The sequence below is a fragment of the Aspergillus tanneri genome (genome assembly GCF_003426965.1).
Source record: "Aspergillus tanneri strain NIH1004 chromosome Unknown AapTan_3_pilon_pilon_pilon, whole genome shotgun sequence".
NCBI classification, from domain to species: Eukaryota; Fungi; Ascomycota; class Eurotiomycetes; order Eurotiales; family Aspergillaceae; genus Aspergillus; species Aspergillus tanneri.
The window spans coordinates 311,216-338,930 of record NW_022984630.1 but is presented as its reverse complement, the minus strand read 5'-3'; the positions used below and the strand labels follow the sequence as shown (position 1 = coordinate 338,930).

Genomic DNA, 27,715 nt, shown 5'->3' with positions numbered 1-27,715 from the left:
CCCGGGCGGGAAACTATCTACGGGCCGTTGCTGGAACCGCTCGGGAGAGATCCTGAGCCGAATCCCAAAACATACAGGGCTAAGACCGCCGAAAGTTCGCAATGGATCAGCAGACGTCCATCGCCCCAACCATGTAGCATAGTATCTCTCACTACAGAGATAGAGCCCACTTTTATTGTCACGTTGATACTTCCGAGGAGCTTCAGTCGTCCGAGCTTGATATGTGGTGGATCCATATGGGCAGTATATGTCATATAAAACCACCTTGCTTGTATCATCCAGCTCCAAATTTTCGCTTATCTGATACCGAAGAAGGCTATACCCAGTCCTGGTCTTAACCATGACCACTGGAGAGCTGGAAGCACTTAATCCGCCCAAGCTAGTTAAAGTTGTTTGCCGCAGTACTAGTACCCCATCTCCAGTATACGTCGTAAAAATATTACAGTGAGATGGATTACCTTTTTTAGCTTGGTGCCCATATCTCTTATAGTCACCTTGCAAACTTGCTTACCCTGCGAATTGTAGACATACCATGTTCTCTCCGGCGTGCTACCTTCCTTGACCTGTTGTGTGGTAAAAAAGCGCAAGTGATTATTATAATCCCAAGCCAAAGAATATCCAGCTATATAGGTCATGCAGCTATTAAGCCTAGCATTATCTTTATATTTGTAGTAATCTGTTGTGGAACCAACTTTGGTGCTAATAAGCCTATTAGTTATTGGTTATTTTATATGCATACGTTCGCGTCCATGGTGAATATATAGAGTTATTTAGTGGCTTATGTTTGGTCTAGGATATTACCAACTAAATCACACTTCTATGTCTTGTAGTATTCGATCAACTAACTTCCATTCCCAGGAATTGGGTTCCGCTGTCCAAGTGCGGGACTATAAGGAATTACACAGTGTCCTGGAATATTAACTTGCTCTCGACCAGTTGCCGAACACAATGGGCCCAATGCGTTATAGATAAATTCTTAATTTAGCTTAACAACCTGATTATTAAAATACTTGGTTTGCTAAGCTTTGTTAGTTTTCTAAACGATCTTTCCAAGCAGATCCTGCAGGGCTGTTTTACTATTATTTAGGGTAATACTGGTTCTGGCAAGCCTGCGCGTCAGTAGATAATAAGTGCGAAGCTTTTATAATCTATTCCCGTATTTAATTAGCGTTACCTTGTTGCCCTCTGAATACTCAATGTTATTAACATGGGAGGTGTTAGTGTGACCATCGTCTGTAGCAACCGCATTTACCTGCCTTAGTCGGCCGGCAACCTCGAATATGTTATTTATACCTTGTCTACCAGCGGTAACTGTATACAGAGTGTGGCCCACCGCATTAAAGGTTAATATGGTCCTGTACGTGCTGGGTGCCAGGTTCACCTTTTCAGACCAGTCGAGAAGGTCATCATACTTGCCGGCATATTGGAGGGATAACTCTATATAGTTGCCCTTGAAGTCAAAGTAGATATTGGTTTGCGCTCCGGATTAATCGCAACACTGGTAAAGCTGGCCTCTCAGTTTCTTCGCCTCTGGGTCTGGCATGAAGCTTTCTCCATATTAGTTCTTAACCACAAGGGCTTTATATTTGTCGGTTCTTATCGGCTGGACTCTGACAGCCTTAACTCTCCTGGGCAGATCATAAGAAGTCCGTTTCCTTGGCCCTCCGGACGACTATGCCAGCATTGGCAGGCTATTACAATCTGACAGGAGCCAGCAGCCCCCCTGTCTATGTTTACACTATGTAGTGGCCCCAGCAGCAGATTGTATCGGGTAGTCGTCACAGGACAGTCCAGTACATTTATAAGTGCCAAGATATTACCATGTTTATCATACCTGTGTCGGATCCTACGGATGCCCCGGGACTATTGTCGAGCTAGTGAGATTTCTTGCCCTAGAATATTTATATGATGGACGTTGGAGTATTGCTATAGCATGATATTTAGCTGCTGCCTTTTTCTCCTCTCGGGAGTGCCGGATTTCTGTCTTTGATAGTACCATGTAGGATAGTAGGAGACCCTGTCAAATGCTTGGAAGTAGCTCCCAATAACTTTACCTGTGGCAGGTTCTTCTATGCGTACAGTGTCACAGCATCATAGTGTATTGGAGCCCATAATAAAAAGCGTGATTTACTCCATGTTTAGTCAGCGTTTAACACCCCCACCACCCGATCAAGGGGGTCCAGCAGAAATCTAGTGGCAGGTGTATTAGCTATATCGGTTTGGAAGCAGAACTTATATGTTGGCTTAAAGAATAGCAGACTTTTTGACAGCGTGCCCTTTGTTGGATGTCAGAGCACTGTACAACTGCCATTTATTGGTTTGGTCCTCTTTAGACAGGCGTACCCCCTGCGTCGCCCTGTTATTGCCACTAAAGTAGGTAATGCTAATCGAGATCTAGGCTAGCCTATCCTTATAGTGCGTGTCACGCACGAGTTCCGCTTGAAATACTGGAGCTACGTTCTCCTGCCCAAACCAGCCCGAGCTATATATTGTCCGCTGCCCTGCATATTGTAGGAGCTCTTCCGACGCTCCCAACTAATTACTGAAGAACTGTTGCAATTAATCTTCGGTTAGGTCGGCTAAGAATTTATCCAGGCTGTCTCCCACAGGCTCCCCCTTTTTGCCCATGACGGCCACTCCTGCCCTGCAGCCGAGGGGGTCAAGAGCCGTCTGGGCTCTGTTCCCATTTGCGTCGGTAATAAGAGTCAGTCGTAGGCAAGCGTAATTATTACTAAACATGGTCTTGTTTCCCATGGCGTCTACATTCTCTATTCTAAGCAAGCCGAAGCAGTCACACTTTTGCCGTAACTTGCTTCCAAATTGATCAATCTCTCCATTTGGAATGTAGAATTACAATCTAGCCGCGGGCAGCCTATTACTAACATTATCATCTCCAAAGAGATTCCGCGTTGATGGTACCCACTACTCATCTGGCTCTAGTTCCACGTGGCCTCCTTTACCAAGCTCCTGAGCTAAGGTTACTAGAGGTAGTAATGCCCCTCCCGACGGATCCGTCAACACCGCCACAAGGAGTTTTGTTGTAGCAAAGAGCTGGTAGCTCTGCCACTGGACGGAAAACTGCTGTAACTTTCCTTTGGGTAGCTTTCTTTTGGGTAGCGGTCTATTAAGATACCGCCCCAAGATACCGCCCCTAGTACAGTGTTCGATTTTTAGCGATGAGCGCCCTGTATCCTTCTGGGGGGATATTACGTATAAGGTCCTCGGCTTTCTTGTGAATTTGAATATCCTGTACTTGATTCAGTATTTGCAGTCGTTGCAGCCAGCTCTTCGAAGTCATATCGACTGTTAGTTATAGCGCCTTCTAAACAACGCCCCGGGGATACGCCCCCGGCCACCGATGTCGAACACGTCCACGGCACAAAACCCATCCAGGGGTGGAAGTGCAGCCAGTCGATATCCATTAGTCCAGCTGTTGTCCCACCGATTGTAATAGACCACCGCGCCGCCCTCGGGAGCATATAAATTAAATTCGTGCCCCCAAATCCGGTTATATCTGCCATTCGCATCCAGCATGGAGAGAGGTTCCCTCCATCCGGCTGAAACAGTGTGCTTCCCATTATAGCTTTGGCGCCAAATTGTCCATGGCCCAGGCTCGGCCAGTAAGCAACATTGCCATTCAGGACCTAGACGATGTCGGTTAGACCATCTCCGCTTATGTTACTCAGGAAGAGCGATCCTGTTGCATCCGCTGGGAATCTTGGGGCTCCCGTCGTGCGCTTTTCTGTCCCATCACCCTGTGGGCCCAACAACGGGTGCCAGGCCAGCTCACCATCCTCCCCCGGCGTCATGCGCAAAATGTCTCCTAGTCCGTTGCTAGAGAAGTCTATTCTTAAAGTAATGATCAGACGCGATCAGAAGATGATTTATTCTTGTGTCTCCTATCCATAATCTACTCTACCTGGCTACATACAGAGGTCAGAAAGAACTGACTTTGTTAAGATGTGTATTCAGTATTATCGGTCGTACATATGCGGTTGCACGAATATTGAAGAGTTTAAGCAATGTAACAATCGGCTGGGTACAAATGTTAAATACTCTCCAGTGAGACAGGAAGCATTGGATCCTACCATCCATATATGCGCTCGACGCATGGTGAAGCCTGGCAAGGATAAGATGCGCAGATAGCTCAAGAGCAGCGGACAGGTGTCTAGCATTGAATAACAGCTAGAAGAAAAAGACATAAATATTAGCTTTTTTGTATCCCGGCGACTGTCCCCGCTGACGGTCCAAGCCTAGGAAATAGACTTCTACGGCATTTCATACCTTTATTCGTTCTGTTCTTGCCTGTTTGCTTATCTATTATGTTTTCCTTGTACAATCTCGCTGCATTCTCTGATATGCTTATCGAAGCGCTCTGTTGTAAACTTCCGACGCCAATAAAGTGGTTTGTTATAATGGTGGGATTTACAAGCCGAATAATAAAAACCCCATTCGGGGGATCCCATACGATCTAGAAACGGCGCACGAACAACTCCTATAAACCTTTTTGGATTAGATAAACGCCCATCGAATTCATCCCCATATCTTGGTCGACGTAGAGTTGAAATAACTCCAGCCCTACACAGGGATCTCCGGGACTCATACCATTCGAGCTCTTCTAATACTAGTTTAGAGGCGTGCTGCTCCATTGCGCTAACAAATCCATCCAATGTAATACCAGCTTGCTGTGCAGTACCATAATTAATTAATATAAGTCGAGCACGAAATTTAATACCTCGCGGTGAATAACGACCGGGAACGCTCTTCATGGAAGGCAAAGTTGTTAGGTCCTCGGAGCGAAGTCCAAATTTTTGCATAGCGTCCTTTCATAGTAGTGGAAGATAAGTCTGTTTTCTCAGTAAAGCAGAGAAAACAAACGCGCCGGCACGTAATAATATATAGATATCCACCGAAGTCACCGCAACTATCGCATTCTGCTGTACAGAGCTTCTCGTACAGTTTATGGCATGAAAACCAACTTCCGGTGCCGATGCTAAGGCTTCCACGAATTAAGGCTGGGGTGTGCATAACAATCTCGCTGTATTAGGGAAGTAAGTTTACAGCACACCTAGCTCTTTAACTAACGCGCCGAAAGGTCGTTAGAGACAGTATATCAAGCTAAACAAGGACTATATTAAGGAGCTCCGAAGGAAGTCGGTCCAACAATCCAAGCGAAGAGTGCGAAGCTCCGGAGTGCCATCTATAACTTAGAGGACAAAGGGTTTCAATTTCATCTAGGGTATGGTTTATAAGGTCAAGGAAAACATATGTTAATTTACTTATTCTGCGAATTGTTGCTATATTCGTCTCTGCAGGTTAAACATTATCGGAGATTGCAATCAAAGTCATTTTAACTAGCACAAGGGGCAGACTTACAAGCGTCAGCCTTCTATTATATACACCGGTACAGCAGATTTTATGCGGGAATTTTGGAGTGGTTAAGGATAAAGGTGTCTAGTGTTCAATTTTTGCAATTTTCCTGCGGTTTACTAGGTAGCTCACAGGAAGAGCTACCTAGTTTTCTTGTTAACCGGTTGTTAGTTGTTGAACGCTGCCAGGACGGTAGGGGCGGGTAGGCGGGTAGTACGGAGAAACAAAGCATCCAATGCTCCAACGTTTTATTTTTAGAACTTGTTAGTAAAGACCCTCCGATTGACATCGAACTTTTCAGCCTAGTGGTATTTTGCCCTTTCAATCCCCTGACAATACCAGAAAACGCCGCCCGCCTTGAGTTTTGCGAAGGAACATAACTAGTTCTTAACCGGTTGGCAACTAGTTACTAACTAGATGGAAAATAGTTCGTATTCTTGTATAGATAATATATATTATAACACCTATATATGTTTAAAGCCATCTATCTCTACTTTTCTACTAATCCTAAAATAATACAAAGCATACTTATTGTAGAAGCTGTATCTTTTGTCATGTAAATATATATTTATATATGTTTAAATGTTGAGAATCTTGGGGAAGATAAGGGAAGAAGCTATGTCGTGAGGTGCTAGGATAGCGGTGACTGGATAGTATATTGAAACTATCGGTGCGATCTAGTATCGCATGGTGAGTATGTTCGTCTATCTAGGAGAGGAAGCGTAGATAAACGCTTCCTTATGTCTACGTGTCCCTTAGCCCCTGAATATGATATATCACATCGCTGCGGGACTAGGATATACGAAGGTGCCTTAGGCATCCTGATTTCCAACATTAAATATAATAAATATTAATAGCTTACCTAATTACAAACTAATTTATAACTACTTTGGTACTAGTTACTAACCAGTCTACTCACTGTCTTAATACTCCCTAAGTGTATCAGAGGTATATAGTAATAGTGATCTCTTAAGTTTAATACTTAGCTATTAATTAGCTGCAATCTGTAGAGGATTTTCTGTAAAACTTGGTATAATTGGTCCCTGAGTAGTTACTGGTAGGGAACTAGTAACTAATTAATTAGGTAGACCTGGCAGCATTCTTCCCTGAACTATTAGTTGGGTTATAACCTGGAGATACTGTATTTTAGTTTTTTAATACTATAGCTTAAGGTCTTTTCGCCTCTGCTGATAGACTATATTAGTATTATTCTCTGAGGCAATCTGCCGAAGAGATAGCTCGGCATTTAAAAAACTTAAAAAAAATTAGTTAATTCTGGATATAACTAGTTTTAAAATAGTTTCGAACTAGTTCTTACCTTAACATAGTTAATTATCGTCGCCCTTGTCCCTGTCCTCGAGACGGGCTTCGTCCTCGTGAGCTTAAGCAACGACAATTGGTTGGGGGGATCCAGAAGATAAGTATCCTCTTAAAGCTCTACGCTTAATACTATTATATATCTGCTCTTGGGCTCTTAATATAGCCTGGTGTACTGGACTAGAAGTTCTTTTCTGATCTATAGTGTCTACGTTGCAGAATCCCCATATACCCCAATGTGACATGAAAAAATATCATTCAGTCATGTAAACCCCTTGTCTCTAGGAGAGCGACCATAGTAGTATTTTCTGTATTTTTCTATACTTACACCAAAAAAAATTGAATACGACAGTCTCGTATGTCAGGCGAATACGACGGCGAAGTGGATCGACAAAAATAGACTCCGGACGCACTAAAAACACCACGACCGGAAGACTAGCCAATTTAGAAGCTCGTATGGAATACGACGAACTCTCGGCGCAAGATTAAGTGGTTCTCCGGCTGCCAGATTTCAATGTCTGCAGAGATAGGCAAAAGGATATCCATCTAGTTGCCAAAATAATGATAGCGTGGCATTATAATAAACGTTAGTGTTTGAGGCTAAGTTTATAATTCTAAAGGCCTCGCTCTATTTAATCTGGACAATGCCCAATGATTCGTGGTCCTCAAGGAAAAGAATTACGCGTTGGATTCTCAGGGCCATGCGTTTCACTGAGCAAAATGGGCCACCACGAGGGAAGCGACAACTCTTCTCTATCCTTGCCTCCACTGTCCGCAAGTGGATTTCATGATTCCGCCGATTCCCTTCCAATCCTAGAAAGCTCCTCACAGAAACTGCCTCCTCTACCCGATAAAGTGAAGTTCATTATCGCCTTGAAGCGATTTCGACGTTGGATGCTCACTCCCACTGGCTTTTTAATTACGGTATATATGCTCAATGTAGTGGCGTGGGGAGGCATGTTGTTCCTGTTAATCTGCAACGCCGCGCCTGCCATGTGTCATCCCTCGTGCGACGACATTAACTCGTCGCGTCGTGTATGGATCGAACTCGATTCGCAGATACTAAACGGCCTATTCTGCATCACTGGATTTGGCCTCGCTCCGCTGCGCCTGCGCGACTTTTACTGGTGGTGTTTCTGGCATTTTGGCCGAACTCCAGCGCGCCGCAACGGCGCAATCGCCCGTCTTGCCGCAGTTCATGCCTCCTGGTATAGATTGCCGCTACCAGACATCGAGGGAGGCGAGGCCCTGACCCCGATTCCGCCTAGTAAGGCACCAAGAACGCCTTTGACTGGTGTGCGTGCGCCCCCGACAGCACCGTGGAAGATGACTTTCGTGGTGCATAACATGGTGTGGAACACAATATTGCAGGGCTGTCTTGCTGGGTGCATGTGGGCAATGAACCGCCACGTACGCCCGCCGTGGACGACCGGGCTTTTCATCGGCTTGGCCTGCGTCGTGGCCATGGCGGCTGGTGCGATGATCATGAAGGAAGGAAGTCGAATCAAGAAGATCGAAGGTGCCCCCTTGTCTGAGGAAGAAAGGGAGGCTCGAAGAGCATTGGGCCACATATTGGACAAGACATGAGCGCGGAGACCCCTAGATTACGCCTTGAGAGACTCCTTTGAACATGAAAAAATACCGCTCGGTCACATAGAAACACATGGGCTCTAGGAGAGCTATAATTTGGTATTTTATGCATTTTTCTGCAATGCCAACACGCTCTACACCCGAGTGGTTCCCTGAACAACCTTTCGGAGAAGTTGGATATAGATCCAACATCAAGCTTGTCGATACTATCCTAGTGGGGGTATCTCATATGTACCGGCGACAGTTTCCCGTACGTAACATTTGACTTCAAGGAAAATTTAAGGAGAAGCTCAGATACGAAGGAGTGAAGTGGACATGTTATCCAGTCTGGTATGAGATGAATATGAGGTCTGGAAAATGGTAAAATCAAACCGAAACCACCGGGACCATCACAGTCACTTCAGCATGCCTATGTGAATTGCGGCATATATCATTGAGGAGTGAATTATGACCCTTGAGAAGAGATATAATGAATGTCAAAGACACCCTAATGGTGCTGGGAATAGCAGTCAAAATTGCAGTATGCAATGGTGGACATGTGTGTTTTACCCTTGAGCTTGTCTTTTTGAGGCATATCATTCCCAAAATGTCACTCAGCGCTGACCACGCTCGGCATTTCTGATTTTCTGATACTATTTTTAAATTGCATATTCCATATTGTTGCACATAATTGTATAATCCAGTCTACGTTTCCATGATTCTAAAGAGGTCGTTAATAACATGCCTATATCGCAAGCATATAGGCTATCCGTTACAAAATCCATAAAGCTCGCAATAGCACTGCGTGGCATCGGGGCATCTTTTCAATACTGTCAGTATATAAAAGCAGGAGTGACCACGCAGTGGAATGCACGTACGAGACAGGATCCTCCATGAATACCAGATGCCAGAGCATTTCAAATACCGACCCCACGGTGAAATTGTCCAGGCTCGTTGAAAGAGCCCAGTCTCGTATATGGATGTACTCCGCAAGTGGCCGCTCGAGTATGCGTTGTTTGGTCACTGAAACCTGGCCACAACAGATGCCACCAATTTCCTGTGGGACCTGTTCAACTGGCAAACCAAAGAGTTCCGTATATATTGTGGTGAAGTTTGAGTAAACGATGTCGTCTATTGACGTGAAGGCTGGGTCCCAGGGACGTATTGCTACAGGACAACCCGGGCGATTTTCGCAACGCAGATTCACATAACCTTTCCGCCTTATGGATTCAATTCTGAGTCTGGAGAGGAGGTAAGAGGAGGTCGTGTCACCGACGTCATTATGCCACTGGCTGGCTCCTCCGTGCATGAAAACGGTAACGTCGGTAAGGCTGTCGTAGTTATCGATGATGTGCGTGAGGTAGGCCATCCCCTCGCGGCCCTTGTTAGAAGGCGTGGAATAAAAGCCAGGCTCCCCATCGGAGGTATATATAAACAAGTTCCATCTGAGCCATTAGTCGTATCCAAGACCGAGGAGGACTAAACTTACCCTGACGTTGAATTATACGCCCAAGAGATGTCCTCCGTTCTAGACTTCGCCAGGACTAAGCCCTTCGTTGGTCCCGATAATTGAGGCTCTTTAAGCATGTTAGCAATGGACATGCGGCAAGCAACAGAGCACGCACTGCTGAGTATGAACAGGCCGCCCCCCTTCAGTGTCGACAAGAGAGCCAAAATCAGCAGGCTGAGGGATATTAGGTAGGCCACAAAGAGCTGGCATAGATGCTGCGCCGAAAATCGCAAGAACGATCCCAGACAACGCCCTATCCACGGCATCGAATCCACAGGACCTGTAAGCATTATTCCCGGAAGATCCGGACCAGACGATGCTGGAAGACAGGGAGATCAACGCCGCATTGATCGCATCGGGGGCAGTAGCACCTATACCGTTAACATGTGGAATGGAAAGGATGAGGGACGAGTCTTGACTCCAAAACCCGAGGGAATGAGGCCTGTTCTCGGGAATTTATCTTGGAGCCCTTCTGAACGTTGTGAACGGGCTCAAATAGTGAATGAGCTGTTTTGTTTCCAGATCGGGCGCTGATCAGTCATCCAGCAGTAGGCCGTTCTGGGCAGTAGATTTGCGCGTCCGGTGGGTCCCTCCATCCTGCTGGGGCCAATCCTGTCTCTCTGGCCTATCCGGGTGGAGCTGTAAATCCTCCGCCCTGTTTCTTGGCCCGTTGGATGGGCTTGGGGCTGCTCTAGGTGGGAGTCGTTCCCGTAAGAACCGAAACACCTCCTGTGAGACTGGGACCTAGTAATACTAGTCTGTGATGCTCAATGTCAAAGACTTCTCGGGGAGGTCCAATATTGATGGGTGAAGCTATTCAAGCAGGCAAACTCCAATTGGAATATCCTTTGCAAAATACCTAAGTCCAAGTATGTCCCCAGCGACCGATCTATTTATAGCACAGCACACAAAATAATCAGACTTGGCTGGGACCATTACTCGTACACGTACCTTTCTTGCCACCCAAACATAAGTGTCCAGTTCATCGATCCCATTTCATAGCAAAACCAAAACCTTGAGTGGATAACGAGCCTTTTAACTGAAAGCGAAGAAAAATACCCGGGAACTTAAGCTCGCCAACAGTAGCTTCCATTTTAGCGGTCGCGCTCAAATGATCCTGAATGACCCTGCTCTCCATACCAACAAATGCCCTTCAACCTACGGTGAGGCTTTGTCAATCAACATTGTACACCCAACAGACCCTCTTCTCCCCAAATTGCCACATTTAGCTAGTCTAGGAATGGAGAAAGAGACCCCAATTTACAACCAATCAGACTTGATGCCCGTTATCCGGCTGTGACAATTAGTTTGAAGATCACCCACCGAAGTGCTCTGTACCTATAATTAATGCCACAGAAAAAGAAAGAAAAAAGCAATTATGGATCAGATGGACCGATAAGCAAGGTTCAAGGTTCAACAGACTTGGAGAATGAATGCATCAAGGATTCATTAAATGACAAACCTGTCGTACACATGGACGAGGCTGTGCAAATTGGGCAAGTCGCCAAGGTCATACATCCCCGCAAATCGCCCACTAACAAAACCAAGACATTGCACTGGTTTTCTGAGCATCGTTCCCCAGTCGCGTACTTTACCTTGAGAAGGACCTAGCTGTATTACCAGTCATGGGAAGAGTTGCTTGGAGATCGAATACGTGCATCACTTGTCGAAGACGCAAAGTGCGGGTAGGCAGAAACGAGTCCCGTAATGATACTGACTATCTCGCCGTGCTGATGAAGCTTTCCAGTGTGATCAGAGAAGACCCTCATGTCAACGATGCGGTCATTCAAATATTCTGTGCGAAGGATACGTTGGTAGGGAGAGCAAAGAGTCCAGACAGTCAGCCCAATATTATGCTACCCGTAACCTTGAAAGGGCCTTGGTGATCAACATTCCCTATAGTGGACGACAATGGCGCCTTCAGATATTAGGCAGATTCATGAGCATGTACATGCCAAACGATTCGATTCAGGCGCGGGCGACCCATCAATCAGTGTGTATGTGGTATAAATACTTCCCCGACTCATTGGGACAGTCCGACCTGTATGATGAAGCCCTCATGGCAATGAGCCTGCTATTCATTGGCCTCCTAGATTCAAATATGGACTTATTTATTAAAAGCGAGTGGCTGTACAGTTCCGTGTCAGAGAAGATTGCAAATACCAATCTCACCAGGGGACTCAATTTGGATAATCTCCTTGGTTGTGTCATGACTATGGCTCTATATGAAGTATATAACCCATCCGGGATTCAGGGATGGACACATCAAGTACGGCTGGGATGCGAGCTGCTTGAAAAACGAGGCCTGCCTCGTACCAACGAAACCTTTGATCGTAACCTCTACCGTCGACTACGAAACTTCGCAGTATGCTATTTATCCTTTTTTTAATGCCCCAGGTTGCAGCTGATCTCTTCATTTTCCAGTTATACCACTCCTGTGGGGGACGAAAACCAACATTTCTCGGTCGACCGGAATGGAGGGCAATCCTAGGAGGTGATAGTCACGACGAATTACTTGATATTCTCCTCCAGATGCCTGCACTAATGGAGCTCATGGATGGCTACAAAAAAAGATATGGACAGGCTATTCCCGACTCGCTTTTGAGACACATTCTGCGTGAGTTTCGCCAGCTAGAAGTGCAGCTATTACAGTGGTATTGGCGGCTTCAGTGCAAGGAAACTGTCCCACTGTTCGATCTACAATACGCGCTGCCCACGGACGAGCGTTTTGTCACAGACGAAACCTCCCAGATTGCCTTCTTCAGCCAGCAGCATCTTTTCGAGCTGCTCATGCTATACTGGCTTGGCTGTGTAGTCCTTTATACATTCGGAGCTGAGGTGCCGTGGCAGATGGAGGTGAATCTGCCTGGACCGACGTTGTTATCAGAGGCTGTTAAAGTCCCCAATGCGGATACTACTCTTACCGCATTGCTAATTGAGAAAGGAGGCATTGGTGGTGCCGAAGAAAGTGAACAATTGGCCGCCCACTTTGCCCATCGAGTGTGCCAAAGTGTGGCATTCTGCATGCGGCCAGGGTTTGCCATGGCGGGTTTGCAAATCCTTATGACGCCCGTATGGGCTGCAAAGCAATTCTTCTTGCATCGAACGCCGGGGAAAGTTAAGTGGTGTCAGATGGCATTGGATGAGATGGGGTCGCGCGGGGTGAAGTTAGCTAAGGTGATCCGAAACATCTCACAGGACCAATATGCGGCGATGAAGGAGACAAATTGGCTGGAGTCAGTACAACTTGAGCGGGTTGAGAGTGGTGATTGGGAGATTGCCTAGGAAAGTATTGGTCTTCCGCGTGTTAATGCTTCCTCTCTTCTGTTAAGTCTGTCTCTCAGTAGAAGATATGGAGTATTGTGGGATGAATATTCTGCACAATACTATATGCAATACGAGCAGTGGCACAGATTTTGCTGCCTTGACACCTTCTGGGCCAATCGGAATCCCCATTTCGCCGAGGAATATAATCTGGTTGGTCTAGATCTGGTTTAGCCACATATCTAGGCTGTGACCGACTGCATTAGTGCTTATTTGACTTGCCGAATTAGGCTGGTGTACTCCATACTAACCCCAGCACATCACAGCTCATGCGACAAGCCTGGCCCCTTGGATCACAATGCCATAAACCAAGCAGGTACTCTTTCCTGTTGGTGGTTTTGGGGCTGACTTGAAATGACATACTGCAGCTGTCCATCTGTCGCACTCTGACTATAAAGATATGAACAAGTAGAAAAATTTACTGGTGTATTAGCGGAGTCATTAAACGATATTAAACATCGTGTATTGTCATTGATAGTTAACTATTTCTAACATGTCACCATGTGTAGCATTTACATGACGAGCACTTGACACAATTTCAGAAAGTGAAGTGCGACAACCCAAGACATGCTGACGTTAGGAGTATCCTAGTCAGGCTCTTAGAAGCCTATCAAGGTGCACTGTCTGCACCTCATCAATCATACCAGCGCCGGTAGTAACAAGTCTTTCTGCCAGACATTCAGCATTACGCTTGATCCCTCGGTATTTCTGCTCTGTACCCCACGTACTCCATATTTCATACCGAAATTGATACCAACACCAACGAGGGCCTATCACAATCTCGCCCGCTGAAGATTCCATTAGAGGCGACCATGTTGCCAGGCCTAACCGCATGGGACATAACTAATATTATTCTGCAGTATGCGAATTGACTAAGTGGATGTATTTCCAGAAATGGACTCCATAAAAACAATGCCCCAGTAGATGATTGTGTAACAATGGGACTATACGTGACCGACGCTGTTGTGGATGGCCGTGTCGAAGACAAGGCCTTGCAGCATGTCGCATCCTCGCACTATCGGGTATTGACAACTGAGTTCATGCAGCATGGTTTAGTGCAGCAGCGTACATCGACGGTCTATGACCAGTGGATTTTAAATTTAAACCGATTAGTAGTCAAACGGCTAGCTCTCCGTGCGATGCAGAGATTCATCTCCTTTGCTATTTTAATGGTTATTCTTTCCTTGTCTTTAGACTCTTGGCATCCGATTGCGATCCTAAATGCTAGTTGTTTTCGCGCAATGGCGGCACTTTCAGGAAGAAGCCAAAAATTTTGCCAGTTTCTTCGAGCCACCGGGACTGTTTTCACTCACTTTGTTGCATGACGTCCTGGACAGCGGCCGATACTCTATACCGCGTACATATAGCATGATAGCGTACGAAAACTGGATTCATAGAGAAGCCCTTACTGTCATACCCACGGGCTGCAAAGCTGGGGGACAAGGAGCTGTTTCATGTCTATGGCCACTGCACAGTTGAATGTACCTGCCGTATAAAGGAGAAAAATGCATAATGATTCCCATCAGGACCTTCCTCGGGTTAATCTTTTGGTAAGCTTTAAGTCGTGTCATGGAAGCTCTTCTGGACGCCATGCTTCGCCTTAGATTGTTAGCCACTTTATTGTTAAGCAGATCGTATTTTTCAGAAAACGTTTTGTCTCATTGTTTCCATGGCCAGTTTATTAACCTTCTCGCGTTTCGTGGCTTATTTCACAGAAGGATGAAAGGGGTATGACAAGTCTGCGAGTACTGAACATATTGGAACAAAGTTATATTTATTTCATATAAGTCTTGCCAGAGCTGGAAATAATTACCGCCAACTCCACCCCTCTATCAACTTTCTGGCGGTCCATCTTAATGCCCAGTTCTTATAATAATGACAGTTTTATTTCGAGCTCCATAGAATGCCAGCGAATGTGTAATACGCAGACATTAAAGTGGATAGTATAAATGTGTCATAGTGCTAAAACGTTATTCCGAGGCCTCGGAATACCTAAGCGGAGTAATAAGGAATCGGAATAAACGGCGATTTAATACGGGCTATTCCGCCCTTTCGCAATCTACTCCGTTCCCCTGCATTGGTTTTACATCTTCGCGCACACCTTTCCTGGCATGATTCCAGAAGCCTGTCAATAGTATGAAGCCACTCAAAGTCCAACGAGAACTGCTTAGGAAAAACGGGAAGCCCATCTCCTGCGAGCCATGTCGCATCTCAAAGATCCGATGTGACCATGCTCAGCCTACGTGTAAGAGATGTGTTACGAGAAACCTCACTCCCAAGGTGAGGAATAGGGCTTTCAATATACAATAACGCCGTGGCTCATTCTCGTAGTGCTATTATCATCCCGCTCCGTTAACTCGAGTCGGGAAGAAGTCTTGCCAGAAACAACTGGAGTCGGATCCCATCCCGTCCGTCACTCCCCCAGTGGAAAAAGTCCCCATTTCGGTGTGTAATGATAGTACTCAGATATGTCGTCCTCTACACACCCCCGGCAGTTCAACTGGAGTATCTGAAGGCACGCCATCCAGCACAGCACAGAGGACCTATTTGGGCCCGACTAATTATATGTCTGTGTTCCACGACATAAATCCCAACCTTGTCATCTCTGCATACTCCCGCTCTTCTGTTCTTCGACAGGGATGGACTGGCGATTTTAGCTGCGTTGCGCGGAGATTGGTGCAACTTTTACGTTCCTTAACGATGTATGAAGAGTTGATTAAGAAGAAATATAAGGAGGAGAGGTTCACCGTCATTCCAGCACCGCTCATTCTCGAACCATTGAAACTTCTCCGTGACAGTCTTGACAACGGTCGATGGCCTCGAGATGATGATGAGTTGGTGTCTATGATCACACGCAATACGGCAGAAAAGTCGATCGATATCAACTCTAATACGACGCCGGAAAGCTTTTTTGCTAGTTTCACTGGGGAAAACTTACGGTGGGAATTTGTTGGTACTATTTTCACCCTTGCCGGTCTGGCTGATATTGAGCCACCGAGTGAGACCCGCCTATCATCTAGTCACACTGAGCAGGCAGGAGGAATCTATGCATTTGCAGCGGAAATGGCAGCAGCGAGCAATGCTTGTTTGGATATTTGTCAACAATATGATAATGTTAATGATCTAATCATATGGCTGCATTATACCCACTTTGTCCTTGCGTCGGAGTATTTTGAGGAAACCAGTGCGACCATCTATTCCACTAGCCATATTATTTCCTGACTGACATGGCACAGGTCATCACATATACAGAGTGTTTGGGGAATTGGTTTCACATATGCACGCTCTTGGGATTCACCGTCGCCAGTCCTGCACCTTAAACATTCCCTTTTTTCTGTCGGAGGCGCGGAAAAGAGTGTTTATCGCATGCTTTCGTACCGACAAAAATCTCGCCACTTTTCTCGGAAGGCCACCGCGACTTCCAGGTCTATATTGCGACACGGATCTTCCACTAGACATTGAAGATAATAGTCTAATGCTGGATGAGGCGCCACTCCAACAATTGCTGAGCAAACTATCGCCGGATGGATGGAATGAGTCAGCTGCCTCTTCCGATGGAAGAATTCGTCCAGCGACAGCTATCAGGGTGCGGTTCATGATAGGCACTGTGAGAGAGCAGGTGCTGGCTTTATCAATTGGGAAAAAAACGAAGACATTCCATGCAGACCTCCAGTATGTCCAAGACAAAATATTCACACACGATGCTGACAATATGCCAGGACCGTGTACCAGGAGTGTAAGGAATTATGGGACAAAATACCCCGCCAGTTTCACTACCATGAGACTGGCTGGGAACAGATAGATTCATCTACGTCCATCGTCAGCCTTGCTGCATATCTCGAGTATCTTCAGACGATATCCCAGCTTGAGCGCATACGATGTCGTGAAAACCCAGACGCTATGTTGGACCTACTTGACGTATCGATGCGCATTGTCTCCACGGTCATTGACTTCACCAAGGTTCATGACCACATACGTGATATTCGACGGAAATATGCATGGACTGTACGTTGCCTTCTGAAATCTTGTTCAAATGTCTAACCTACAGTCTAGTGTCTTCTCTATGCCCTGCCAGCGGCTGGTGTGCTAGCTACAGAGCTTCATCGATGTACCGTGCGGGGGACACCACTTCCATGCTCTGTCCCTAGATCTACCATCATTCGCAATCTCAGTCTCCTTGTTTCGTGGTTTGATGACGCCAACGGCAATATCAGCGTGACACACAGGGATTGTGCCCGAGTTAGCGAAATTATCACAAGACTGCTCGATGAGACGTTAAATCACCAGCCCAATGCTGGATATACCGTGTTAGATGGACAAAGGGATGCATTACAAAATGGGGCCATCGCACGGACCAATGTGCCAATGGTGGAGGGGCCTGATACATTGGGTTCCCAGATAGAGCATTACCAGCTCCCTGGCGAGAATGGTCCTAATGTGAATGCCTTTGGAACTAGTGTTGAGTTCTTAGACTGGTGGGATGACTTTTGGGTGGATACATCTATTCCGGAGGCTCTGCTATAACATACACTCGGTTTGTACAGGTACTTGGGTGTTTAGTAAACAATTAATAGAAAGCATCTTACCTATAAACAAATGAAAATTCTGGATACATCTAATTATAATAAATATAGCTATCTTTATCAAAAATTGTTTACCTTCGTGACACTGAAAACTTTCGAAGTGGCTAAGCACATAAATACAACGTGCAGAACAACTCTCATAATAACCTATGAAACTTGGAGCGACCCTATATCGAAGTGTTAAATATACAATCTCTACTTATGATAAACAAATTACTACTATATCACAATTTAAAAATCTAGACAATATTGTCACATGAATTATTATGTAACAATGGCAGGACAATCACTCAATCCCAAAACTAAGCGCCCAGAAGAGAATGTAATACCGCTACTCCTACCTTCTCACTATCACCTAGTCACTCTTGAACTGTATATACTCCACCCAGTAAGACATTTACAATGCCATCCCCATCGCAGCAAAGGATCCAACCAAAGCCTCAACCCACACACTACCGTGAGAGTTTGGAGCGGAGTTGGAAAGAGGAATAGACGAAGAAGCAGTACTAGTACTAGCAGTCTAGAAACTGTTACTATACTTTCAAGAAACACAAGTAAGGATAAAACGTACTGTCTTTCCACTCGGAGTCATAGACCCACTCACAGTTGCGGACTGCGGGGGGATAGGAATCACCCCGTGGCTAGATCCAGTCACCGAGGCAGTCGTGGCGATACTGTGCACTGTGGAAGTGACAATAGAGCCTGATGCAGCGGATGTCTGCGCTTCGGACGTTGTGGTTTCTTTCTCGGCGGCACTGCTAGTGCTCGCTTGCATGGTGGTGGAGGACCCATCTTCTGGAGTGGAATCCAGTCCGCATGACTTGGCGGCCTTGGACACGGCACTACCATAGTATTTCCAGATCTTAAATTCATTTGCGCATTTCAAGCAGTCTGAAAGCTGTTGCTTGAAGGTGCTAGAGTCGCAGAACCCGTCGGAGCGAGCAGAGACGATCACACCACCTATACATTGGTTGGTCAACTTGAAATGTGGTGATAGTATAACGTGGACCTACCGCAGTTAGCATGACAGTCGTATGCTGGAGTGCCCGGCTCTTGACGACGATGAAGGGGAACAAAATCCGGATACTCGAATGCAGCGGCGCTGATGACCACGCAGGCGAAAGCGGCGACCGTGGAAAAACGCATGGTGAAGTAGCGAATGAAGTGATAAATTAATCCAAAGACAGTACCTGAAGGACCGGATAAAGCACTACACTGGGTGAGAGATAGAACCTCGGCTGCTAACCCCTACTTATAGTCGAGACGGAGTGGCCAAGTGTTATACCCAATGAGCTTTTATTCCCTATCACTGTACAAGAATCATACGAGGTTTCGGAATTTCGACATCCATCGTAGACACTTACCAATTAGGGAGACTGTCTCAGCTGGCCTAGCATTCTAGGCTTAAATAGGGCATCCGTAGGTTCTCGCTACCGAGCGATATCCGTTTGTGGTGGTGGGCAAGGGCAAGCAGTGTAACCGTTTCTCGCTAACAGCTGTGTGGGTGGGGCCCGTCCCACCCATCGTCTTATCTGATTGATCTAATCTGATCCATATTTTTGCTATTCGTCTTACCCAAGTCTGTATCGCAACTCGTCTGGCCTGGTCCGAGCGATTTTTTCCGACTGATAGCTAACTATTTGGCTTGGCAATGTGACCATACTTGCATCCTTATCAATGACTCGACGCCAGAGGTTCACTCCACCAATGGCATGCTAGCGAGAGCTTCCGGTTGGATCCCTCCTTGCAGGGTTGAAAATTTCTGATCGTTGTCGGAATGATGAATTTTGGTTTGATTTTGGTTCACGTGTAAGGGAGAAAACTATGACACATCGGTCTTCGGCGAGTGCTCTGAAGGCGAACCGTGTACCAAAGTAACCATTTGGGGGGAAGACAGGGTATAAAGAGGGGCACTCTGTTGTATTTGTACCGGCCACCTCTTTCTTTCTACTCTGAATTTGTTCTGTTCCCTTAAGCAAAGTCCTTGTGGTCATTTGCCATTACCATGAAATCCCAACTCTTACTTCTCATCGCTTTACTCTCCGCTACTGGAGCTTGGGCTCATGGTGAGGAAGCAGCAGAGGAGATGGGCCCTGTGGCTTTTATGTGGCCTCCCGACAGAAAATGGGGAGCCGCATATGACAACAACGCCCCCTGTGGTTCGAACACTGGGCCTGTGAATCGAACTAACTTTCCACTTAGTATGTTTTAATTCATACTAAATACTTTTGAAGAGTTGCTAATGCAGCCCTTTAGTTAATGGAAAACTCGCCTTGGTCGTACAAGACGAATCATGGAATGTGCAGGTCTCTATCTCACATAAAAGCAGTATGCATACTCCTACACACTACTTCCTACCATACTAATATACCCAGACCCAACAAGCAACGACGACTTCGAGACCTTCGTTGACAAGTCTGAGATCTCGGAAATCAAACCCGGACACGAATGCTACTCCGTCCCGAACCCTGCTATTGACGCCGAAGCAGGCATGAACGCCACTTTCCAAATCAAATACAGCAGTGATATGGACTCGGACAGGAATGAAACCTATTACGCCTGTGCAGATGTCACCTACGTCCCTGCTAGCAAATTCACCTACCAAGTTCCCTGCTTCAACGTGACATCGGAGGAGTTCGCGCCTGTGAGCTCCACCACAGCAGGGGCTGGATCCACCGCAACGAGTGGATCGTCTAAGGACTCGAATGACAAGTCTGCATCGGACTCAAGTAAGAAGTCTAGCTCTGGTCTTTCTGGTGGTGCTATTGCAGGTATTGTCGTCGGGTTGGTTGCTGCTGTGGCCATTGGTGTTGGTCTTCTATTTGGATATAGGAGACTGTTGCAGAAGTACCGTTCAGTGCGGCATCAGGCATCTGTGAGGAATGTAGATTGGGCGGAAGCCGGAACGAAGCCGGATATGGATCAGACGCCGATGGGATTACGCAAGATTAGGTAATTCTTATACTGCTGATATACGTAAATCATAAGGAGATGGATATGGTGGGCAAAATGGATTATTGATGAGTTGAATTGGTTGAATGACGCTATGTTTATATTTGTATATTGTTGAATGAAAATGGATGAGTTATAAGCGTACAAATCTGTACAATTATAAGCTTCCCTCTCTATATCAGCAGAGCATAGTAGTCTATAACAAACAGATCACTTGAGTCTCAGACAAAATGTGAATAGCATCACATTTTCTAAACTGGGGTCTAATATAGTCTTCCAATATGTCACACGAGCGCAATACTACCATAGGTACAGAATCAAGTCCCTCGTTTCTCACCCGGAAGCAACGCATCCGCCCATCCCCGTCCATCACCAATGTCCTCCTGACTACCAGTATGTCCTATCACTCTCAACTCCGTCATATTGACCCACCTAATCAAAGCCCTATCTCTGAACCCCCCCAACCCAAACCACGCCCAGCACCACCAATCTCGCCCCGAACCTCGAGTGTGCCGCGTTCTTTCAATCCGGCAACCACACCCGGGTATCCGGATGGACATCCACGAAACACTGCTCCAGACCCACTCTGGTCTCCGTGTCCAGCGGTGAGAGCGCCATGCGACTCGGAGATAAACCCGAGAAAGAGACATCTGTGTCTGTGAGGTGGTCCCACCAGTCGATGGAGAGGGTGACGTTGGATCCAGCTGCCACGTTTTTGAAAGTTGTTCCGAGGTGGGGCGCTAGGATAGTCGGGTTGCCTGTGTCATCGCACGAGGCCATGTACTCTGGTATGGTGTTTGGGAGGGTAGCTACAACCTCTGTCGTGTGGTAGTGAGTGTGACGAACTCACCATGTAGCCTGTTTGCATTATTTGTATCTAGCTTTGTTTATCTCCCCGCATAGTCCCCTCACCACCTTTCTTCCTCCTCCCCACGCTTGAAATTTTCGTTAGATAGCACCAATTTCATCGAGTTGCTTGGCCGTCACAGTGAGCCCCGTCAGATGTTATGGCGTCTGGGAAGGTGGTTGAAATTCGAGCGATCGAGGATTTGTGTAGGAGGCGACGAGCAAGCAGGATAGATGTATGCCATGATGGGTGTAGTCCGTGATATTTTGGATGCTCCTTGGGAGTCATGATATCTTGAGACTCAGGCGTGGATTGAATCTTGAATGGCTCAATTCTTTCCAGATAGATATTGTCTGGAAGCCACATACCTGTAGACCGAGCAGCACTAGGAAGGAAAAAACCAGTTGCACGGTGAGGGAATAGAGAAAATAATCCGAAAGAATGTGGTAAGTTGTTAAGAATTGTGAAAGAGCAATGCAGCTTTTTTACAATTTTCCCTAAGGTGAGCCTGGCGTGTGGCTAAAAAAAAGGTTAGGTGGATTTCCAGAACCATATAGTTAGTCCCCTCTGGAATTGTGCATTTAACAATGCTAGTGAAACCGGTGCCATTCTAATCCTAAGAATCCCTTCTCTCATGTTCATATATCTATATATATATACATTAGTGAATCCCTAAACTGCGAAAACAATCGCATTACAGGATGTTTATCGTGTGGATATACTCTTGATACTCACAGAATCTTCACTGAAATATTGAAGACCGCCGAACTGTGCCACCAGCATGTCAAATTATCCCCTGTCATCTGCTAGACGCGGTATCTGTCTCTTCGCCATTCCTCCCTAAAACTTTCCCCTTTTATCTCTGAGCCTCCTACCGCATTCTCAGCCGACTCTTGAAGATCGGGTTGCATATCATTACATCAAGGTGGTTCTATCTTCTTCTCACTATTGAGCTTGCTGGTGAACAGCATAATTCCAGGATGGGTAAAACTACAGACAGTTATTAAGTCTAAACCAATGGTATTATATATGAATGGGCGAAGGAATCAGCAGATGATGACTCCTCACATAGGAATACCCATACTCCTCAATCTTCTGGTTGACCTGATGCACACTTCATAAAGCTACGGCCGAGAGTGGGTTGTGATTTTACTTCCCTGACTGTTTTTTGGCTCTTCTAGGCCTTCTCGCCTATTTTTGGGGTGTATCACAATCCGTCAGCGCCGAGACTACGGGTCCGGAAGACGTGATAGTACAGTCGTAACGCCACGATGATGCACGATAACAGGAGAGTGTGCCAATCATCGACAAAAGACAACGGATATCGCGAAGCATTGCTGGACGAGTGAAATGCCATGGTCCTGCTGTAGCAGATATGCAGGATATTGCATTGGATCGACGGGGGCAGGGGGGATCTTTATATGAAGCCATAGCCAGCCAAATACGCCCAAGTCGGTACTATGCCAACTTGCAAATCCGCAACGACTGCCTGAATATACGGTGCCTATGTATATGACATCCAAAATGACTCACTACACCATTCAATCTTAACCACAAGACCAAGAGACAAAGATACCAACAAAATTCCCACTAGCCAACGAACAGAACATGGCCAGCGGCTTTTTGTGGACCGTGAGCCACGTAGAAATAGGTGAAGTTTATGGTGGATGGGCCTTGCAAGCCCATATTCCCTCTTGCTAACTAGCAAGACCAACTGCTACCACCCAGAAACCGATCCCTGCAGCCACGATCCCCAACTGCGTTAGCTTGGGTCATGCCATTGGGAACGACGAAAGCCTGGTCCAGGGTCGACATATAGCGATATGCAGGCAAGGTCACATCGCTCGCTTAATCCCAGTCTTCCCCTCTCCCATAGCTATCGGCCCAAGAGGGCTTCGGTCAAAGGTGCTATAGTTTCCTATGTTTTTCCCTAGTCCGTCCTAGACGAGGCGGCCTCCCCGAGAACAGGATCTGCGGTCGCTGATTCAAGTATAATTATGTGGTTAAGGTCTTATTCTAAATAATGAAACCGGCGAAAAAAGTTCAGCCTTTGTTAACCTACCGCACCGCAATGAATGATAAGGCACTGAAGGCGATGTACTACGAGCTGGTCGATATGGCGCTAGTTTTGAGGTTAACATTGGCCAGTTGAAGCCGAATGTGGCATTCGAAGAGCTTCTGGAACCTCAGGGTGTTTTTTTCATGACTATTACTGGCATAGTGTACGCTTTCAAACTGTATAGTGCATGGGCATATTACAATGATATAGGACTTCCAGTTTTACACTCTGCCAAAATTCTTCATAGTACAATATATCAGTACATAATCATCTATCTATCGCTCATCACTCATTCATCCAATCCATACAACTACTCCAACTCGGGCACTCCATCTCCCACCTGCTTACCATGAGGATACTCCCCAAAGCAAGCAAACTGGTACTCAGCCCTATCCTTGAGCTTCTCCACATCACCGAGGAAACCCTCGACAGGACAAAACCCATTCTCCGAGCCATCGCAGCCCTTGAGACCCTTCAATGGCAACGGCGCATCATTCAACAGGAACCGAATATACCGCTTCGTATCCTTACCCTCCAGACGCGGGTTCACATATAGAATGGGATCCAGATCCTCAAATGACACATCACTAGGACAGCTCCAAATTTCAGACATAAATCGCGCGCCGAACGGCGTGAAATCACTTAATCGGAACGTCCGATTCGAAACAGCATGGTCCACATCACTCGGAAGTCCCTCCGGTCCGTACTTGATATAATCTAGACCTAGCGCGGTAATCACCGATAGGAGAATATCATCATGCGACATGTCCATGTAGAATGGCTGGCCCATGGGAAACATCTTAGTGTTATCGTCAAACGTCGAGTTGATGCTCGTATCGCTGGAATAGATCAGTTTTCCTTCCAATCGCGCGGCGAGTTCGAGAACGTAGCCGATGCCCTGTGCGCGACCAGTGGGGGAGCCGTAGGCGTAGTCGCCGTAGTATTGGATATCTACGTTGTAAGCGAAGTCTTTCCATTCTTGTTCGGTGAATAGAGAGCAGAAGGATGAGCCGCCTAGACTCGTGTGCTCATATATGCATAAATTCTGCATCGCGAGTACGTCATATGAAGTTAGATTAAAATCTAATGGGAGGAACTGAGATAGTCGAGATTTGGCGGCTTTTGTGTATCGTTCGACGAATGGCTTTGCCAATTCATCGCTATTTCTGTTAGTACTGTGGTTGATTGGGGGTTGTTTGTGAGGGGTTACCCTGCCGTCAGGTCTCCCGGACAAGAAACGTAGGATGCCAAAGTGTTGTTGAAGAACCCCGTGGTCTCTGGGATTATAACCAGATCGTATTGGTCCTCGGAGTTATGCGCACTGCTGTTTCCGAAGAATCCACCTATACAGATTAGTATTTCATTTAGATTTATTTCAATAGGTCACATACTGAGCCACCACCGCGCACTCTCCAAGATACGATCCTGCGAGGTCGTACGGAAGACCGGCTTAGGTCGGGCTGTGCCATTGGCATACACATTCAGGGACTGATTCCAGGCCGCGACGTTATCGCGATCCGCACGATACAGCAGACGACCGTACTTGACCCAGAAATTGGCACCAGAGGTGTCCTCCGTGGCGGCACCATTCTCCATTAACGTGTCCTCACCTACCACATACTCCCAATTGTTCAGGAACTCCAGCGGTCCCTTAGCAACGGTCACTCCATGGGCTTTGGAGTAGTTGACCAGTTTTGAGGCAAAATCGCTCATTCCCGCGCCGTCCAGCGGACTGCTGGTGGGGAATCGCTCGGCGTGACGGTGAAGGACATGCACCTGCGACAGTTCGCAGCCCTGTGGCACTCCCTTGGGGACTCCGAATCCTTCGGCGTCCTTATAGGGGCTCAGATTGGCCCAGCTCCTGGTCATATCGAACCCTGAAGCGAAGCTGGTGCCCGTGGGGGCCGCCGCAGCAGAAGTGGATGAGCCATGGGGAGCAGCAACACCCACACCAGCTAAAGCCAGACAGACTGCGAGGCTCTTCATGATGGGAATTGGCGGGAAACCGAGTGGAAAAGGTTACCGGGGGCGGATTGGATGAGATTTATATGTGCAGGATTTTTTAATTTTTCCGGACGACGTCTCACCGACGCTATTGCCGATCAACAACAGGCTAGAGATTATCCCGCATGGGTGACAACATTGCAATAACTAATAGGAATTAGTAATAGGACGGGTTCCCCGCTAGAGATTAGTGTGTCATTAGTCTGCAAGGATTCTCGGGAACGTTGGCTCATTCTGAATTTTTTGCCCATGATGCATTCCTTGTAGGTACCGCAAGGAGGGTTTATTGATGCAAGGACAATCGGTTTCAATTCTGTCATGAGACTGTGGAAGACTCGGAACCTGACCCGAGGAAACGAAACGGGCCGACTCCACGAGGGATCCAGAATAAGCAATACCAGTGCCACATATGTGATGGATGGAAAGAGTTTACCTAGCGTGAGATTGTTGGAGTTATGTTACATGTGGACCATCGATGCCTGCATACTTAGTATCAAGAAGAGATAGATATGTATTACATACAGCCATGTATATATCGGAGAATTCCTATCATACTCAGTCTACTATCCATTAAAATAAATCTCGGAATAATTCCTTCCCCCAGGAACCCCCACAATCTGCGGAAAATCCGGCGAATCACTGCACGGCAAAAGAAAAGCCTTCTTGTGTGTCTCCACCATTGGCTGGGGTACGTCCACAATGCATCGGACCAGCAATTGAACACTCGCTAGATGTCCAATTCGAGATGCATCCTATCAATTGCCCTTCGATTGGTTGTTGGGTTCATATCCTCCTGTGGAGGAGTTCGTCAGGTCTCTTAAATTTCCCACTTCTATAAGCTTGACTCAATTGTTCGGAGTGTAAAAGTCTCAATATATTAGCGAGCCCGAAAAGTTGAAACTTTTTCATAGAAACTGCGGGGGGCTGGCTTGAACGTGGATCCAGGGAGATAGGAATTCTCATGGGACTAATGGGATTCCTATATAAGTAGCTAATTAATGTAGGGATTTTATGAGTCCTTACATTATTTTATAATAGATTAACACATTACTGTGTGCACCTGTTAAGCCACATTCCTATCGGTCGCAAGTCACGATCTATAAGAGGTAGTCTTTTGCCTTCCTTTTACTTCCATCTCTTCTAGTATATTAGCACTCTCGAAGATATGTCTCTATTTAGTTAGTATTCCGAAGCTGGCTCCTCCCCACAGATTGCTTTATCCCAGTTTCAAAACGATCCTCCAGAATTCTTTCTCTCCTTACAATGTTGGCGACTAACACTGTACACCTGACCAGTCAATTAGCCAGTGGATGATAACCTCTGCACTACGTTCTAAGTTTCTTCTACCGCTTACTATTCATTTTCTCTACTCCAGCTACTAGCGCAGGTGTAGGACGTATCTTTAACTCCGCTCCGGATGTCTGCCATTACCGAAGGGACTCGCTCAATAGTACAACAATCCAAGATCTTATGATGTTTCGTTATATTTCAACATTTGATATTGGGGGTAAAAAGAAAGATTAATTAGGCGCTGGTGGACTTAGGAAGAAAAAGAGCAAACTAACGGGGATAGGGAGACTCAGCTTCCTTAGTACACCCCTGAGCTAATTAGTGATGGTGAAGATCAGGCTTATAAGGATGATGTTGTGGAATTCAGGGGAAGTGATACGCAGGGAGCTATAGATCAGCAACAGACCGATCTTTCTAGACGTCGTCCGTGGAAACACCAGGAATCATAGTATCTCGACCAAGTGAGTCTCTTGCATTACTACCAAAGGTGCTCGGTGCTTAACCTCAGGGTAACTAACCAAAGGATTGAGGGGTAGAATGGATCCTCAGATACTCCGCACCGCCAAGTCGGACGGATCATAGTGTTTCCGTAGCAAATGATAACGATATATATGAAGTTGATAATAATGATATTAATTTTCTGTTGCCAAGTTAGCAGGCATGCCTGTGTCGAGACCGAAAGTGTCGAAAGTTAACTAATAAATTAATTTTCTACATTATTAGTCTAAGTATTATAAGGCTTGGCGCGGGGTCAGTTTGCGTTGCTCGTTGTTTGTTTTATTTACTATGTTTGGTCATGGAGGAGCTGTAGAGCGTGGGCTGTGTGGTATAGGGATATTTACTCCATTGCTTGCCCTGATCCTCTTCCTTTCGCCCTTTCAATACAATAA

General features: G+C 46.3%; 9 protein-coding genes across 9 annotated transcripts; 5 read left to right on the top strand and 4 right to left on the bottom strand.

Annotated features, from left to right (window-relative positions):
- Positions 1 to 3,306: 3,306 nt before the first annotated feature.
- On the bottom strand, positions 3,307 to 3,809 carry ATNIH1004_003910 (uncharacterized protein; the record flags this gene model as incomplete). Its single annotated transcript, XM_033568582.1, has 2 exons — positions 3,307 to 3,644; positions 3,683 to 3,809. 2 exons carry the CDS (start codon positions 3,807 to 3,809, stop codon positions 3,307 to 3,309), a joined length of 465 nt encoding a protein of 154 aa, XP_033427388.1.
- A 3,529-nt stretch (positions 3,810 to 7,338) lies between these two features.
- On the top strand, positions 7,339 to 8,274 carry ATNIH1004_003909 (DUF2985 domain-containing protein; the record flags this gene model as incomplete). Its single annotated transcript, XM_033568581.1, has 1 exon — positions 7,339 to 8,274. The coding sequence occupies one exon, from the start codon at positions 7,339 to 7,341 to the stop codon at positions 8,272 to 8,274; it is 936 nt and encodes a 311-aa protein (XP_033427387.1).
- Positions 8,275 to 9,021: 747 nt separating this feature from the next.
- Positions 9,022 to 10,056, bottom strand: ATNIH1004_003908 (DUF3431 domain-containing protein; the record flags this gene model as incomplete). The annotated part of the gene is made up of 4 exons (XM_033568580.1): positions 9,022 to 9,076; positions 9,135 to 9,701; positions 9,746 to 9,833; positions 9,882 to 10,056. 4 exons carry the CDS (start codon positions 10,054 to 10,056, stop codon positions 9,022 to 9,024), a joined length of 885 nt encoding a protein of 294 aa, XP_033427386.1.
- Positions 10,057 to 11,391: 1,335 nt separating this feature from the next.
- Positions 11,392 to 13,051, top strand: ATNIH1004_003907 (uncharacterized protein; the record flags this gene model as incomplete). The annotated part of the gene is made up of 3 exons (XM_033568579.1): positions 11,392 to 11,576; positions 11,642 to 12,131; positions 12,191 to 13,051. The coding sequence occupies 3 exons, from the start codon at positions 11,392 to 11,394 to the stop codon at positions 13,049 to 13,051; spliced, it is 1,536 nt and encodes a 511-aa protein (XP_033427385.1).
- Positions 13,052 to 15,226: 2,175 nt separating this feature from the next.
- ATNIH1004_003906 (uncharacterized protein) lies at positions 15,227 to 17,614 on the top strand (the record flags this gene model as incomplete). Its single annotated transcript, XM_033568578.1, has 5 exons — positions 15,227 to 15,370; positions 15,422 to 16,274; positions 16,327 to 16,762; positions 16,810 to 17,095; positions 17,144 to 17,614. The coding sequence occupies 5 exons, from the start codon at positions 15,227 to 15,229 to the stop codon at positions 17,612 to 17,614; spliced, it is 2,190 nt and encodes a 729-aa protein (XP_033427384.1).
- A 456-nt stretch (positions 17,615 to 18,070) lies between these two features.
- Positions 18,071 to 18,819, bottom strand: ATNIH1004_003905 (uncharacterized protein; the record flags this gene model as incomplete). Its single annotated transcript, XM_033568577.1, has 3 exons — positions 18,071 to 18,193; positions 18,245 to 18,633; positions 18,687 to 18,819. The coding sequence occupies 3 exons, from the start codon at positions 18,817 to 18,819 to the stop codon at positions 18,071 to 18,073; spliced, it is 645 nt and encodes a 214-aa protein (XP_033427383.1).
- Positions 18,820 to 19,678: 859 nt separating this feature from the next.
- ATNIH1004_003904 (copper acquisition factor BIM1-like domain-containing protein) lies at positions 19,679 to 20,629 on the top strand (the record flags this gene model as incomplete). The annotated part of the gene is made up of 3 exons (XM_033568576.1): positions 19,679 to 19,874; positions 19,930 to 20,001; positions 20,049 to 20,629. 3 exons carry the CDS (start codon positions 19,679 to 19,681, stop codon positions 20,627 to 20,629), a joined length of 849 nt encoding a protein of 282 aa, XP_033427382.1.
- Positions 20,630 to 20,906: 277 nt separating this feature from the next.
- Positions 20,907 to 21,234, top strand: ATNIH1004_003903 (uncharacterized protein; the record flags this gene model as incomplete). Its single annotated transcript, XM_033568575.1, has 2 exons — positions 20,907 to 21,018; positions 21,068 to 21,234. The coding sequence occupies 2 exons, from the start codon at positions 20,907 to 20,909 to the stop codon at positions 21,232 to 21,234; spliced, it is 279 nt and encodes a 92-aa protein (XP_033427381.1).
- Positions 21,235 to 23,841: 2,607 nt separating this feature from the next.
- ATNIH1004_003902 (histidine phosphatase family protein) lies at positions 23,842 to 25,517 on the bottom strand (the record flags this gene model as incomplete). Its single annotated transcript, XM_033568574.1, has 3 exons — positions 23,842 to 24,691; positions 24,742 to 24,874; positions 24,923 to 25,517. 3 exons carry the CDS (start codon positions 25,515 to 25,517, stop codon positions 23,842 to 23,844), a joined length of 1,578 nt encoding a protein of 525 aa, XP_033427380.1.
- Positions 25,518 to 27,715: the final 2,198 nt, after the last annotated feature.